Consider the following 18,150-nt stretch of genomic DNA (forward strand, 5'->3'; position numbering starts at 1 on the left):
CGAGCACATGTTGCTGCTTTTCTACGTTTCTGAGGGCCAATGGCGAACAACAAAACCGAATACCTGGCACTCAGCAGCTAAAATCTGGGCGTTATTTTATGTTTGCACTCAAACAAGAAAATATATGTAAATATATATATCGTATATATATATACGATCCTCGGCTGGAAAACAAAGAAACATAAAATCGGTTACAACCAAAATGGCATTTTGGTCAAAGCCATGCGGAATGGCAGAACAAATAATAATTTTTCGTGTGTTTCTCGAATGGCTATTTATAACGTAATTCTCGGTTGACCGCAATTTCGAATATATCTCCATATGTTGTTGTTGTTGTTGTTGTTGTTGTTGTAACATAAACTATACGAATTGGGGTTGCGGTCTTTGGCCATGTTGCGTCTGGAGCTGATGATGTAATTAACCAAAGATTTTGTTTACGTTTTGCATTTTGGGTAGGGGAACGAAAAAAAAGGAAGGAAGTGCATGTCGTAAAATTGATTCAGTCATCTTATTTAATGGGGCATATTGCGATTGATTTTTGGGCCGAAGAGCTTTAAGTATCGATATTTACTAACCTAACAATGAAACTGGGCAAATGTATGTAACAGACAGAGCGAAGCTATAGAGCATATATACTCTTGATCAGCATCAACAGCCGAGTCGATCTAGCTATGTCCGTTTGTCTGTCCTTTCATCTATCTATCGGGATGTATGAACACTTCGATCTCAGAACCTTTAAGAACTACAGACTCAAACGTGCCCGCGAAGTGCGAGTTTGTTTCTCATAATCGATAACTTGCCACGTCTCCAAGCAATCGATAAAAATCGATGTCAATCTCCCGTTTTTTGAGCGAATCTCTTTGGCCTTAAGAGCTCGAGTTACCAAAGCTCACATGTAGCTTCTCGAATGGCATATACAAATCAAGTACCTTTCATTTTATAGCTACATTTTATTTAAAACTGTAACTAAATGCTACGAACAATTCAATAATTTGCTCCCAGAGAAGTTTTCCCGTGAGCTAACAACAAATATTTAAGTATAAGAATAAACTATTTCTTTTTTCGATTTCAATTTTATTAGAATAATATATAACACTATAATACTTTCTGCACTATGCAACACTAACGCTCCTTTTTCACATCAAACCGTTTTAGTCTTGGCTTAATACCATTCATTGTAAAATATAACCAAAGGGTTATGCGACGCCAACAACATCCATTTCTATTGTCGGCTTTGATGCTGTAAACGCTTTTTTACAACCTGACAATTGTTCCGTTTTATTGATGCCACCGGCTACGTTTTAATTGCTGTCGTCACAAAAATAAAAGAGAGACAAAAAAAAAGTGGTTGGAAAAAAATTATCACTTTTTTATGGCATTGAGTGGGATTTCTTTTTTCTTCTTCTCTTCTTTGGATTGAGTTTTGGCCTCGTTGGCCCTTAAGGAGCCATTCAAATTGATGACAACTAAGCGACTTCCGTGCGCCGTGTTGCAAGTTGCCAACTAGCGCAGCTTCCTCAATAATTTCTGCAACTTGCGCGTCCCAGCAGCGGGACAAAAGCAGTCCAAAAAGAAGGGGGGAGGGGCGGCTGCGAATTATGCAATTCGCTGCAATTTGCTAAGCAGTCGCCCCCAATGCCCTCTCGCAGCCCTCGAACCCAAATACAAGTCGTACGCTTAATGAGCTTCCATTAAATTTAATTGCAGTTGCAACTGTTGGCCAGAGGCAGCAGCCAACTTTGGCTGGGAGGGGGTAGCTGGACGATTGGGGGAGTTGTTCTCCTCCTTCCGCTCACCCTTGCTTTCTCTCTCTCTCCCTGTCTCTCTCTCTGTCTTTTATTTGCCTGTGCCAAACACACACAGAGGGCCTTCAAATTTCTACTGGTCATTTAATTGAAATTCAAGCATCAACTCTTTATACCCTATAGAAAAAAAAGCTGAAAGGAAATACGTAACTTTTAATTGAGCTCATCTTTTTAAGAATACAGAATATAAATATATAGAAAAGTAAATAGAAATAAGGAGAATCTATTAGATAGATTAGATGCAAATTGAAGTTACAAATTTAAAACCATGAAGTTTTCAAGCTTAAGAAATCTTTAAATCTCAAGCAGGACTTCCTCGAATATGGATAGGAACAAGGAATCTTATAAGCAATAAAAATAACATGTTATATATATAATATATTAAATGCCTTGTCACCAATGTTTTAGCCAAGAATGAGTTCTTAATTGATATAAACCTAACGAAATTGAATCTTGAATAGTTATATATTGCTGTGGGGTAAAAATATGTTAGTAAGAGTTCGGAAATTTAGGAAATAAATGTAGAAGATCATTAACTAACCATACAACAAATTTCATTATGCTGGGCCTTTACAATATTATTTTGAAGCTAAATGTAAAATTTTACAATGCTCAAGGATTAAATGATAAATGCTTGTGGTTTGAGTCTTTGCTAAATGTTAGCCAGAGGGCGCCTCGGCTAAGAGTTAGAGACTTTAAACCGAATTCAAACTTTAAAATAGCTAAAGCATGTATAAGGCAAATACTTTTAAGTAATGGGTAACTCGTAGTCGTAAACTCAGTTTGGATTCTGAGTGATTTGCTGCTGGGGCAATTGCTTGAAATTGATTCGAGTGGCTTTTGAAGTTTTCGTTTGCATTTGGAGCATTATTTGCCTTTGTATGGATTTTTATCAGTTTTTCAGTTATTAACCACAATTTGCGTACTTTCACTTTGGACCACAAACAGAATTTGCTTGATTCATTCGCCCCGGCCCCGGTCGGCGCTCTGATCTGCTAACCTCAAGTCTCGGCATAATTTAATTGCCCACTTCCTTTTCCATGGATCGGTCCGGCCGAGCGGCACAATGAGTTCATTATGCGCGTTCTTTGCAAATATTTACATGAATGTGTGTGTGTTTTTCTGCTTGTGAAAATTCACATTAATCAATTCTTTTGTTCTTCGCATAACTAGGTGACCTTTTCGGCTAATTTATATGCTGCTTAATTAGTCAGACATCATGACGGAAAAATTCTTTTCGGCGCTTACAAAGCTTTTTTTTTTCGTATGCACTCAAGATAACTGCAATTTTCTTGAGAATACATTTCAAATATCATGGAACTGCAAAAATGCAAATGTCTACAAACCAAAGAACTCAGCAATTCGGAACAGAAACTCAGAAAATTTGTCTGTCTTTATGCCGACTCTCTCAGTTCTTTCACCTGCCAAGTTTACACTTGCCTCTTCCACTGGCGCATTGTCACGACAGCTTGCAACAGTCTAATTCACAATAGATCATGTGAATGAGTATACTATATGGTCATACAACTTAAATAATTAAGAGCGCAAGTTAGCGAGACAGAGAGGGAGAGGGAGAGGGAGAGGGAGCGGGACAGGGAGAGGGTGTGGGAAAAAGAGGGGCAGGCAGCGGCTATTGCACTAATTTTGTTCAACGCATGAGTTATTAATGGAGCATCAACAGAATTTGAGCTCAAAGTGAAGCACATACAAGCCTCACATAATGGATTACAATAACAAACGGCAAACGGAACTGAATTCATTACCGAAAACCTACTACGAATGCGAAATGCTCTTAGAAGTCTCATTATGAAAGCTTAAAACGAAATAACTAGAAGAATACGGATATAGAGATAGATATTTAATGAGGATATATAACTTTCTAAAAATTAAGGAAATTTCTTTAGTATTTTGGGGGAATGGGAATTGGTATTTTAGATACAAAACGAAAACTTACATTTCATTTCGATATAGTTCTTGTATTCATTGAAATACACTCAAAGAGCTGGGAATAAATATTAATGTTTATCGATTTCGAGAAATATTTTGGAGTTTTGTAATAAAGAAAACCCTTTAGCAAGGCCCAACATTTAAATTTCCTAAGCTATCACTATCCTTAAGAAGAGGACAAACAGCTGTTACTATAAATCGATAATTATCGATTATTTGAGAACCTTTTTGGAGTAAAAAGGGGGCAAGGCTTACCAATTAAGTTTCTCTAGCTCATTATCGTTAAGGGTATGTTTGTTACACCTACAATTTAAATATACCAAGACCTTTTCTTCTATGATTTTGCCAGCCCACTGAAAGGCTTTTGTCTCTGCATTACAAAGCTTATAAAACTGCCATTTGAACTTATGCTTGGTAAGAGTATAAAAGCAGCAACAAAGGCAATTACGATAACAACGACAACAAACTCCCCTGCTACCGGTTGTTGTTGTTGTTGGCGGTGGCATGCAACATTGTCTGCTGCGATAGAAATGGCAAATGTGCAACCTGCTCGCCCGCTTTGCCACACATTTTTTGCTGTGCGTCATAAATGGGCTGTGTGCCTAATATGCGATAGATACTTATGCCATATACACACACTCATATATGTATATTTGTATATTTCTTACAATGGAGCGTTGTCAACACTGGCAGACGGCTGTCAACATTGAGGTTAGGAAAACGTCGCGCATGTTGTTTTTGTTATTGTTGTTGCATTTCTTAATGAGACACGACATGTGCAGTCAGGCGCAGATATAAAATCAACTTCAGAGCCGACCGCCGACTTCGGTTCTCTATTGCAAAATGTGTAAATTGAAATAGCAGCGCGATAAGAAATGGTAATTATTCTGCTGTTGACAACAGTTGCTGTTGCTTGTTGTTTGTTGTCTGGCAGCTAATGTTCTTCTCTGTTTTCTTTATTTTATGTAGTTCAATTTGAGTTGGAGCCATGTTTATCTTTCATTAACAACTCTGTTCTAATTACACCTCTGAATATGGATCAATGGAACGTGGCTTGGAAGTGAAGTTAAAAGTGTGTAACAAAGAGAAAAACTGTCTGTTATTTTCTTGATTTAGCTCAGCTGTTTTTCGAAGTCTTTATACTACTCTGAGCTTATGCAATTCGATGTAATGTAAAGACAGAAAAGCTATTAACTATTGGGTTTTCGTTTTGGTTTCTCTTGCGTTAAGAATCTTGATCACGAATGTTACAAAAAGTCCTTCAATCTGTACAGCATTATAAACATCATTCGTTCAAATGGTTATTATCTTGTCTACCTATGGACTTGATGCTAGGTTCCTAGATGTTCAATCATATATTTTCCAAGATATTTTCATCAAACTCAGTTTGTCCGAGCTTCACTATTTTCACATATCTTTAAAATCTTCAGAGAAATGTTTGGGTATCAAATCGTCGACATGCCAAAGATATCCTTACTTTCTCGCTTTATTTTTATTGATGTTTTTATTATATTTTCCCAGATCACAAATATCGTATTTTCTACTTCTGCTGAAAAACAGAAAAACTCATATAAAATGCAACTTTATAAGCACATAAATCTGCCTTTGTTTAGTTATTTTGACTACATTTTCCTCTCTTGATGCCATGTTCGCTTTTATTTAAGTTCATAAACTTATTTCCTTACAATTCCCATTATATTTTAGAGCTTCAGATTCATTTCTTGCATTTTCTTCAGACACTTTGGCACATTCCGTTCTCCGGGAAAATGGCAATGCGCGCAACCCCATTTTCACTCTGCCCAGCACATTTTCACTGTCAAGGTTTCTGCATTCGTTTTTCTTTTTCTGTGCCGCTGCCCTTTTTAGGGCGCCGCCACGCCCACTGAGATGCAGCTTCCGCAACAGGCAACAGCGAAGTTCATAAAAAGCAGGTAATAAGTGCGAATTTCGATGTGCACCAAGGAAAATGGGGCTCTGGGCAAGCGTGCAGGGAGCAGAGTGGCAGAGGGGTAGGTGAGTGCAGGGTTTAGGAATGGAGGGAATGAAATTAATTATGCAAAACGAGAAGCGCAGAGGAAAAACGCATCGACACGCCGCCAAGTGAACTCAAGCATAAACAATGTGCGGAAATTAAGACGAAGAATTTAAACTTGCACCAAAAGTGTGGGCGGGGGGAGGTCGAGTGGCATAGTGTAGACGGCGAGGGAAGTGCGGCTGTTGAGGGACGGTAGGGCACTGAGTTATAAACAAATTGCACTTTAAAATAGCTCACAAGTTTTGTCTGTCTTCGCATTGCGTTCGTGACGCTTGTTATAAATATTTATTATATCATCAGACACTGAAAATGTAACAGACTGTGGCAAGGGAAGGGGGCATGTGGTTTGCAGTGCGATGTAATTAAAATGCATTATTAATGAAATGCAAATATGAAGAAATCAATTAAATATGCAATAGACGGCGACAACAACAAAAAACTTTGCACCATAGTGCACACACACATATATCAGTTGCAGTCAACCCCCTTTAGAGCACATAAGGGATTGGTTTAAGTACAGGGTGCATCATGCGGCTCGTAAACACCCTGTCCTCGTTGGGGTATGACATATTCCAAGGAATTTCTTTAGTGTTTCCTTATACCAAATGAAAGGATTTACTTAAAGATTTCTTGTACGGCTCACAGTAATTGATCTAGGCCTGTGTTAAAAAAAAAAAACAATATGATGGCAACCCTAAGGCAAACACACTTTTTCAACAACTGTAGGCTAAACTGTACTTTAGTTGCATGTTATGTTGGCAACTCTGCAGCAATGTGTTTCTCAATTTAATCACAGAGTTGACAACCCTAAAGCAAACGCGCTTTTTCAACTAGGCAAAACTGTGCTTCAGTTGTGTGATACGTTGGCAACCCTACCACAATGTGTTTCACAATTTAATCCAAATGTTGACAGCCCTACTGCCTTTTCAACTAGCCACAACCGTATTGCAGTTGTATATTATGTTGGCAACCCTGCCACAAAGTGTTCTTCAAATTGATCAAAATGGTGGCATCTCTACAGAAGAATTACTTTTTCAACGGGACACAACTGTATTTTAGTTGTATGATACGTTGGCAACTCTAACACAATGGGAATTACCATATAACCAAATTCGTGGCAACCCTACTGCCTTTTCAACTAGCCACAACCGTAATGCAGTTGTATATTAAGTTGGCAACCCTGCCACAAAGTCTTCTTCAAATTACGTCGGCAACCCTACCCTCAATTTAATGAAAATGGTGGCAAGCCTTTTCAGCTAGCCACAACCGTAATGCAGTTGTATATTAAGTTGGCAACCCTGCCACAAAGAAACTTGCAATTGAAATGGTTTTCTTTTGCGCTCCATAAAATGTTAAATAGTTTTCTTTGCAACATTTATTGGTTGCACTCAACTTTTTTCCTATTGGATTATATCTTTTTTCAAAAATGTTGATTTATAACCGGATAATAAAAAAGTGGTTTTCTTTAGCGGGCATCTTCTTTGGTGGATTTTTCGCACTGGTTGGCTGACAGCAGGTCCAGATGCATTGACAATTGCGTTATAATTGCATTTAATTATGCGACAACAAGTAAATTGAATTAAATGCCGTGAACGGTGCATTTTTCACTTGTCGCTGCACAAAGAAACCACAAAAAAAAACCAAGGAAAACAAGAAAAACAAACACAGCTTAGCAAGGGTTGTCGACACTTAAATGCCCTTTGCTGGAATATGTGTTTGCATGCAATAACTCAAGTTTAAGCGAAGTTTTCCATAGTAGCTAGAAGATATAGTAGCCCGATCCGAGCTAACCAGCTAGTCCTTTTACTACCTCTTTAGGTAGCTGTGCAAAGTTTTATCATGTATGGCACATTTTGTTCTTCATCAAGATATTTGAACCAATCCCAGTATATACTAGTTAAACCATGCTGCTTATATATAAGTCAGATCTTATCGATATCGCACTACTATATTATATAGCTCAATAGAAAGAATCGGCCGAAAAGATATGTCTGTTTCTCAAGATATGAGCTTCAGTTTCTTCATACATCTGCAAATGCAAATGCCTACGAGGGTATTTGCCTCCTCAAGAAGTTACAACTTCCATGGCAATACTATGGTATCCAATGCAAGGGTATCGAAAGCTGGTGAAAAATGTGGCATACAAGAAAACTGTCGCCTTGTTGACAACTGCGAGCGACGCAACAACTCTGACATTTGCCAGTTGTTGTTGTTGCTGGAGTTGCTTGCACATAAATTACAGTTATGCCCGCTGGCTGCCAACGGAAACGCAGTTGGCAATGCTAATTCCTTTTGGCCATTTGCTCGCTTCTCCGTTTCCTGCTACAAAAAAAATCCCTGCCCAACCAATTTTTTCCCCCTTTTTTCTTGCAGCATTTTCAATTAGCGCAGCGAGCGGAAGTTGCATGTCGAAAGCCGCCGCAAATAAAAAAAGGGAAATTTCAGAGCAACAGAAAAAAAAACCTAAAACAAGTAGCGCATAATTTTTGGGCAAATTGATTTTATCTACTGGCATTTTCCGATTTTCACCTGGTTTTTATGATTGTTGTTTTGTTTTTTTTTCTTTCTTCACTTTTTCATTTGTTTTTGTGATTGTGCAGCGTAGCGATTGGAAAAAAATTTCACAGCTTTGCGCATTTTTGAGTGGGCGCCAGTTTTTCACAATGGGAAATCCAATTGAAAATTCAAGAAATACAATTCATGTGCACGCTCATTAATTTTTGGCAAATATTTTGCACAAAATTTTCATTTCTATTGCATTTTTTGTATAAGCCACAATTAAATTGTGCGTTTTCGTGAATTATAAAGTTAACAGTATTGCTGTTAACATTATGTTAGTAAACAGCACTCGACTGTGCTATTAAGTAGTATATTACTTATGCAATTGTTATTTATTTTGTTTATTACAGTGGTCGCTCCTACAGCAAGGACAGCCAGAAGAGCTCGCACAGCGACCTGAGCTCACTGTGCAATGGCAATGGCAGCGGTTCCCCAAAACTCTTGGCAAAAACTCCACTGCGTAAGTAGCATTTTTTAATTACATAGTATTTTATCATATTCTCGTTTTTAATATGAAAAACAATATGTTAAGTCAACGATTTTGCTGTGAATTTGAAAATTTGAAGATGTTTTGATCTCTTTCGCGCTTAATTCCCTCATGTAATATAGCTGATGTAGTTACTTTTCTATTACGCTTAAAATTATGCTACTCTTTTTTAACCAGCAAATGCGGTGCTGTTCGCACTGCTTGCATGCAAGCAGTTCAATTCGAATTGCGTTGCCTAGTCATATATACATCAGGTGGAAGTCAGTCAGAACAGTTTTTTCAAACCGCACAAAAGTATGCTACAATTTGCAAAGTTCTATGATGCCAAATCGTATGCAAGCAATGCAAAAAACAAATGAAACTGCGTTGTCATGTATTCATTATGTTAAGAACTTAAGTTTTATCTAACAAATTTAACCAAATAACGCTTGAAAGCATGTTATATAAGAAATATTTGCAGCTTGCAGTACTTTTAAGAGTTGAAGTACGCATCATAAAAACTTTTTCACATCAGCACGAAAGTATGCAACGATCGCTGCTGCATGCATTGCATAGGTAAGCAGTTCAAATGGAGCTGCATTTCTTACTGATGTATTCTTCAAATTGACAGTTTAAGCGTTTATAAATAATTGAACTATAATACGCTTGAAAACATGAAATATAATCAAATAGTTGCAACTCGTATTGTTAATACTTCCGAAATAGTTACAACTCGTGCTCCTAACACTTTTACACAGCAGCACGAAAGTATGCAACAGCTTGTAAGGAACGATCGCTGCTGCCCAATCGTATGCAAGCAGTTCAAAAGACAAGCAGTGCACGTGTTGCCGCAACATGTTGGCAACTTAAGAGCATATAAAACTTGTTTTCAAAGCCTTTGGCTTAAAAGCAAGAAACATACCAAGCGGCCAAAGCGCGCTTAATAAATGGTCAATACAGAATAGCCTATAACAACGCGAACCGGCTTTTTGTCTCATTTAGAGAGCTGCTTGCCGCGCAGAGCTTAAGAGTTTTTGTTGTTGCTTGGGAGCGTGTCGTGTGTATCTAGATACAAATGTATCTGCAGCGATAAAAACGGCACAACACAAATTCCATTTGGAGTCTCTTTAGTCTGCGGCGAGTTTTCAATGTTGTCGCGCCGGCAGCGCTCGCATTTTTTCTAGATTTTCTTTTCGCTGTTGCGTGTTTTATGGCGCGTTCTTTTAACCAGAAATCTGCAATTAACACGTGCCTTTGAAGTTATGATAATAAAGTGTTTATAAATTACACAAAAATTTACAGAAGTAAATCAAAATAATAATAGTAAAGAGAGTGTGAATCAAGTGTGAATACCAAGTGAATGTGAAGTGTTCAAAGATGTGCCGGGCTACTAATTAGGTTTCTGCTTTGAAGGGTTTTCCTTTATGATTACTCAACCCCTTTTGAAAAGCTGGCCAATGCAGCCCCTATTTAAGCCAACTCTTTTGTGCTGCCAAAAACAGGTTTCTTTGTTTTGTTGTTGTTGTTGTCTATAGAGAATGCCGGTTTCTCAAATGTATTCAACATATGTGAAACAATCGAAGTCAAAGCAAAAACACCTGAACCTTTACCTAAAGCTTTTACCTGTGCTGCATTTGACGTCATTTTTGGGCTGTAGCTTTGAATTTTTGGTATCAGGGCTATTATTAACATATGTAAAGGAAGTTTATGCCCGATAAGGATCCATGCAGCCTGCCTGGAATAGAATTGCAGTCTTATGGAAAAAGAACTACAATAAGAACTTCTATAAAAAAGTTTTACTTGTTCTACTTTTTGTATTTTGTTGTTTTTTGGTAACCTCCCTCAAGGCGATCGAGTTGCGTTCATTGAATAACCAAAAAGCTAACGCTTTAGCTTGGGCGCCCAAGCAAATAAGCTATCAGTCAGTCAGTCAGTCAATCAATCAATCATTCAGTCAGTTCAGTTCAGCCAGTCAACTCGGCTTGACGCTGTTCTTGTTAACGTCTTGGCCTGGCCATAAATTATGCGGCTAATCATTTTGTTACATTTTACAGTTTGTGGCCAACTCGATTCGTTCTCACGACAGCCGCAAAATTGTTGCTGCCACGAACTGAGCTCGCGCCTGCCTCTCAGTGATGCCCCCCCCCCTGCCTCCCTCCCTCCCTCACTCTTCTCTCTCTCTCTCTCTTTCTCTCCACTATTTGTCTCTTGAAAGCGCCGTTAGCTTTTGTCTGCAAGTTCATTTACCTAGGCAACAGTCTTAAGGCTAGAAACGTGCCTCATTCTATAAACTCCGAGATCAGATACATTAAGCAGGAAGGCTGCTCGAATCCCGCATAATGATCTTAAGTTCTTATGTTTTATACGATATTCGAATCGGTAAAAACAGAGCAAATAAATTCACACTCTGCCATATCTCTTTTATTTAACTACCTCATAATCCAGTCCGAACTTTCTGTCTGCGTTCTTAATAAAAAGAACTAAGAAAAAAAACTTTAAAAAGAAAGACAGAAAAAATCAAGAATTAAAAAGTGAAGATATTGAGTCATAACAGAGAAAAGTAGATATCGTATGCCAAATATCATTAACTGGAATAATTCTTATTTAAATAATGAACAAAACGCTTTGTTTGCGTCAAAATTTCAGGTTTTCATTTAAATTCGTTTCAATTAACAAATAATTTTTAATTACCAAAATGTCAAGTTCCCCAATGTTCAATTTCTTTATGCTTTGATATTTTTCTCAACAGGTTTTAGTTATTTTTAACTGTGATATAAAACGCAATACCCGTTCAGTTAATATTCGCATAATACAAGAATCAGTGCAAAAGTTATTAATTTGTATTTCTTACTTTGATTCGCCAACAAAAAAATCCACTTTAAACAAATTGAGGTTGAAATTGACTTGGCTAGAAACGAGTTCTATAATTGCCTAAATTATGGTATAATATTATATATGAACCAAATTAATAGAAAGGCTCAGCGAAATGTGAAAGTTTTCTTTTAAATATGATTAATGACGATTGATATAAAAATAACATAAAAAAAAAAGAAGAAAAAGAAACAAAAATTTGCCCAAATCAGGTCGAATTTAATGTGATCTTGAGATTTCTTTTCTAGGTTTTATAAAGATTCGTTCTAAGACTAATCCCGCGGCATTTGAGCTCTCTAAGTTTCTTCTTCTTTTGCAGTTGATAACATGTTCTTACGTTTATCGATTTTAATTGATTTGTTATCGAAAATAAGTAGTTCACATTTCGGAATCAGAACTCCGTTCCAAATGTGTTTTTCAACACTAAAATAAAGTGAAGAACATTTAATCAACTAAAAAGAAGAAAAATCTTCATCTAAATCATTTTGATAGAATTTTGTGAAGATTTAAAATTCGAAAATAAAAAACAAACATTTAAAAAAGACGTAAATACAAATTTTGGAAACGAGGCGAGACTCTTCCTTTTACTTGCTAATTAGTTTAAATTAGTCATTAATTAATAAGTCATTTTTTGTTAGTTCTAATTAGTTAAAAATTCTAGTTAGTAATTAATAAAAAAAAGTGCATTGTACTTTCATTTAATTCAGTTTAGAAATTCGTAAAATTTACAAATTTAATTTAGGCATTTTACTATTATAATTGGAAAAGAACTTGAAATTAAACCAGATCAAACTAAATTAAAACAAATTAAGAGCAACAACACAACGTGATAATTTCTAAACTTTTCCCAAACCGAAAGCGCTTTCTTTAATTGCTTTCGGGCCGCCAAAGTGCTCAAGAAGTTAAATCAGAGCACAACACTATCGCCAAGCTATCTTCCTGTTGATAAAGATAAGCAACACTTCAGGGAATAATGATGTAAAGTTTTGTTCTCGTTGTTTTAGACAAGTGCAAGTGCGACACCTGTTTCCGGCATTCGTGAGTTTCTCAACTGCTTCAATTGCAACTGGCTCGCGGCTGTGCGCGCTCTCTCCCCCTCCCCTCTCTCTCTCTCTCTCTTGCTGTTGCTCTCTCGCTTAGCTTTGCTCTGCCGTGATTCTACTGCGTTTTCTAAAGCTAACTGCATCTTGGTGTGAGCGTGTGTGTGCGTGTGTGTGCATGTTTATCATTGTGACGGCTATTATTTTCATTATGCAGTCAAGAGTTGTCTGCGTTGCGGCTTCTTTTTTCTTCTGCTTCTGCTTCTTCTATTTTTTTTTATTTTGCTCTTTCTTAATTTTCACTTGACGTGCTTTGTGCTTTTTACATTATTATTATCATATTTGCATTTTTGCGCTCCCACTCCCGCTCTCTCTAGCTCTCGCTCTCGCTCTCGCTTGCATGCATTTATAATTTACAATCGCGGGCTCAACACAAGCGTGTAACCAGCAGCGGTTACACTGCTTCCACTCGCTCCCTCTCTCGCTCTCTCGCTCTCACTCACTCCTGACAGCTGAGAGCTCAGCTGTCTGTCAGCAGGCGCTTTGTATAGCTGACGTCGGCTTTTGTACCCGTGTGCCAGTGTGTGTGTGTGTGTGTGTTTCTGTGTGTTTATGCTTTCATTTGCGCTGCACTGCTTGCCCTGCCTCTGCTCTCCCACTCGCACTCACGCGCTGATATGCATTTCATTCCACTAGCTATAATTATGTGGGAAATTTGCAAAATGCTAGACAGAAATTTTTTTGCCCCACTCTTATTTTTTCTGTTGGGTTTTCTTTAATTTCTTTTCATTTACTGCTATTTTTTTCTGATATTTTGCAATTTTATTTATTTTGTATTTTTTTCGCAATACGCTTAACTATGCGAGAAAGTGTTGTAGGCGTTATTCACAAAAAATACATGCTCTAAAAAATGTATTACAAGGAAAAAAAAGTACAAATATTTTTTTTTTATTTTTTTTCTTGTTACATTTTCCAGCATGAAATAGTTTGATACTCGACTGAGCGAAAATTGCTTTTAACAATTTGCTTGGGCGCCATGGCAAAAAAAAAAAGGAATTTTTTATAGAGTAGGGCGTCTGGAATTATGGGATTTTTTAGCAAATATTTTGTTGTCATACTTGATTTTCTTTAATCCTTTTGGCAAGGGCCAAAACCTTAATTAACTTATTTTATCATGCATCAAGTTGATTTGCTATAAAATGTAATATTTATTTTATATCTTATATTTATTGTATTTGTTTTGCCAAGAATCGGCCGTATATATATATAGCTTGTAACATTTGTAGCTTGTGTTACGCTAGACTAGAATTTGCCATTATTTTTCTCCAGCATTTCGAAAAAAATATCCAAAAATCCAATTCTAATTTTTTATATATTTTTATAGAACGTTTCTTTATGCAGGTTCCAATTTCACATATTTTTCAACACAAAAGTTTTTATTTATATTTTTATAGAACATTTTCACATAATTAGATATTTTCATAGAAAACTGCTCTAAAGAACATTCGACATTCGAATTTCAAATACTCTTTTTCGCAAAAAATAAACTGTGCTGTTTTGCTCTAAAAAAACATTTTGTTGTTGCCAAAAAAAGGTTTATTTTTTTTTTCAAATCTGGAAAAAGTGTTTCCATTTGATTTCTGCGCCTTGGGCCATATGAAACACTTGTTTTGAAAAGTGGACCAACAATTTTGTTAATCAGCTGGCAACGCCCAACAAATTTGACGCCCTTCGCAATTGTTAAATTACCTCAGGAAATGGCAACAATAACATTATAAAATCTTGCTGTCAACTTTCACTTGAGTGCATATGGACAAAATGCATTTGCTGTTGTAATTGAATTTCTGGCGGGGGGCTGTTGAACGTTGTTTTTGCTTTTTCCTTAAGTTAGCCATAAGCATATTTTGCATAATTCCGTTGGCGTTGCTTTCTTGCATTGTATAAGAAGCAGCAGCAGCGGAAAACTAAACTTAAACTCGGCCACTTTTCATTTTGGCATAATGAAGCGTCCATAAGCCAGCAAAAGGGTTGCTTTAAGCAAGCCGAAGATTGAATACCCTTGCGGACATATAATTTCGTAAGGATTTCATACGAAAGCTTCATTGTTTCTCTAGAGCAGACCTGAGTACAAAGGCGTGTAATTGCGGCGCTCTGTCGCAAGAAATAAAAGAAAAGTTGTACAAGATCTATACATAACTTGATAACTTTTCAATATCGGGCGTCTATATCATGTATAGATCTTGTATGTTGGTTAAAATTTCCCACCTCCATAACTTGATCAAATCGCAGCAGAATTGCACGAGGTTTGACTCTTTGCTCATGAATTGACCTCTAGATCAATTTGGCAGCTAAATCAGGCAATATTATTCTTTGTCGAAATTCATGTGAAAATGGAACCCTCAAAAACATCCTATATAGGCCAAAATTTCCCTCTGCCATAACTTGGTCAAAACTCCATAGATTTTAACGAGACTTGGGCTGGTTCAGGCAAATGTAATGCCTGCAACGGAAAGACGTAACTAAGCTAAGTTTCATATTAAGAGCTTTAAGACTAAGAGAAGAGGCAGACACATTCGACTGGATCGAGTCGGTTGTTGATGCTATATATATATATATATATACTCTATGATTGCAGCTGATGTCTTCTTCTTTGCGTTACACGTTTGGTAACAAAATCATAATAGCTCGCTATAAGGGTAGCAAAATCAGTTAAGAGTCAGCTAACTGAAACACTTTTTCAAAGCGGGCCAACATATCAGTTAACAACAACAACAGCAACTAGGAATTTCTAGTGGTCACTGAACCAACAAAAAACTCGTTGTTGTTGTTGTTGCTGTTGTTGTTGTCTCCTCTAGTGTGTTGATCATCTACACGACAAATGCTTGTTGTTGTTGTTGTTGCTGTTGTTGCATCGCATTTCAATTCTAGCGTGTCCCGAACTATGCCCGCACTTTGCAGCCAAGTGTATGTGCGACTAACTTATAAATTGAGCATGTTAAATGCTTCTTTTTTATCGCTGCGTCTAACTTAACTCAAAAAGCAGAAAAACATAAAAATCAAATTGAAGTAAACGAGCACATTAACAGATTAACAGCCAACGATTCGCTTTGATCTTGGGAGTCAATCGTAAAAAAAAAAATGGGAGACATTTCGAAAATGTAGAAAATATTCAATTTTTAGATTGCAAATGAGGCTAAAATCGTTTTCTGATTTGTTTCAGTTGCATATTTTGATATTTCAGTGTTGTAAAACATGAACTGCAGCTTTTTCTTATGCAGCTTGTAATTCTCAAATAGTTCTAGCTCCGAGCAACATTTCTTCATTCTCCCATTTTATTAAGAAATGTTTCGCAAGCATAAAATATGTTTCTTGGACTGATTTATGTTTCCCTTTGCTTGACGCTCATATATGTAGATGAACTGTATTTTATAGTGTATTTTGTAGTCTTTGTATTTATGATTAGCTTGTTTCTGCATGTTGTTGTCGGCATTTGGTTTACTTTTTGATTGATCGCAGCGGTTAAAGCCACCAGCAGCTGGCTCCAAATGTTGTTTGTTGTCGTTGTTGTTGTTCTCGTTGTTGTTGTTGTTGTTGCTGAATTGTTGAACGGCCACGCGATAAAAGAACTGAGATCCGTTGACTTGTGGCCACAGCTTCGGGGCAGCTGTTGTTGCATTGAAGGCATTTTGTCAGCGTCTCATCAATGCATTTTCTATTGACTTCGATATGCGGAGGCATGCAACGCCTTGCGGCTAATTTGCATATCAAACTGAGTCAACGCGAGGCTTTTAGTGTGTGTGACTCAAGTGGTGCAGAGTGCCGGGCGGGTGCTTGGGGCTAGCGCTCTCAAGTGCTTTCCACTTGGGTTAAGCCATCAAAGTGCATTTGCTTTCAAGTGGACCCTCCTCCCCCCTGCCCTCTTACGCGCTGAAAGCGGCTTAATTTAATAAATTAATTGTGTCGTTAGATGCGCGCACAACTTTTACCCAATGCCACTTCCTGTGGGCCAACTACAACAAAAACAAATTTCATTCATATTGTAATATAATGGCCCGATTGCCCCAGACACACACAACACACACACACTCACACACACAACACACACTCACACAGGGTGCCAAAAGTTGCTTTTGGAGGTCGCACGTGGTTGGATACCATTGTGGTTATTGTGCTTTATTTAACGACTCCAGACAGCCGGAAGCATTTGGCCAATAACAATTACAATAAAAAATCAACTTGTCGACATTCATTAGACAAGCCTAAGTACTCACTGAATATAGATTTGTATAGAGAGAAAATCATGTTTATTGTCAGCATATTCAGAAACCTTACTTACTTTACCGTGGATTAAAAGTCGTTGGCGTTACCAAATAGAGCGCGAGTACTGTGTTTAGCCCTAAAGAGAAGCATTCAACTCATTTCAATTTATACGCATTTATGAGTAGTTTTCCATTTTCACAAAATACGCAAAAGTACTCATGAACTTGAGCACAACTACAAACTGGCTGCAAGTTCCCAAAAATTGTATAGAATAAATTTTGATGATTTTCTTTAGAAATAAGATTGAACCCAAAACATCGAAGGAAACACTGAGGAGGAAACATGAAATTTCGCTCGAAAACCGATCTACTTCCCACTTTCCACTCTATGTGGATTTGGCGAAAAAGGGTGAAACACGTATCGAATAAATTTTCATAATTTTTGTTTCCAATTTTCCAGTCGAGGGCCAAGTTATGCCAGAGGAGAATAAATTGCCTCAAAGATCTTTCAAGCCAAATGAATGATAAACAAAAAATGTTTATAAAAGCATTTTCCGCAATTTTTTCACGTTTGCGAGTGGAATTTGACACAATTCGTCCGTCAGTCAGGCCAAGCTATACGTTTAGGAAATAAAATAAGTCCACATTTGATTTAAGGAATGTGCCAGCGCAAATTTAGATGCTCTCTAGCTTTGTGAATTCCTTATATCAAACGATAAGACATTTTATTTTAATTAAAGAGAAATGCAATGAATTTCTCTTTTCATTACGATGTACACTGCATCAAATTAAAAAATTTAAAAATATCATTAATTACTCTTCTGTGGCCAGGTTCAGCAGGGTTTCTTGCATTCGATCATGGCAGTAAAACAGTAACCGGGAAATTGAACGCACTTCAAAAGGAAATCCGAGATTTTCTGTGGATCGTGATCGCAATATGTATAATAATTGTTAGATAAATTGTCGTATTTTTTCAACGTACGCCACAGGGATCAATGCATTGAGAGAAAAGATAGGTCCACACGTAGAAAAATGAGCACAAATATGCCACAAAGAATGAGAACAACAAGAATATTAGCAGCCAAAAGACGAAATAAACCGGATTACGCATATTTGCAAAACTATATCTGAAATAGAGAATTTTTTGGAACTAAATATTTTGACTGAA

The 18,150-nt window shown here is 37.1% G+C and overlaps 1 protein-coding gene across 1 annotated transcript in view; it reads left to right on the forward strand.

The window, feature by feature from the left end:
- LOC115765849 (trichohyalin) overlaps window positions 1-18,150 on the forward strand; it is a 94,614-nt gene that overhangs the window by 18,471 nt on the left and 57,993 nt on the right. Inside the window, exon 2 of the mRNA XM_030709575.1 lies at window positions 8,697-8,806. Coding sequence (XP_030565435.1) covers window positions 8,697-8,806 — 110 coding nt within the window. The remainder of the gene's footprint in view (window positions 1-8,696; window positions 8,807-18,150) is intronic.

The sequence above is a fragment of the Drosophila novamexicana genome, unplaced genomic scaffold, assembly GCF_003285875.2.
Source record: "Drosophila novamexicana strain 15010-1031.04,08,12 unplaced genomic scaffold, DnovRS2.1 tig00001059-arrow-arrow-pilon, whole genome shotgun sequence".
NCBI lineage: Eukaryota > Metazoa > Arthropoda > Insecta > Diptera > Drosophilidae > Drosophila > Drosophila novamexicana.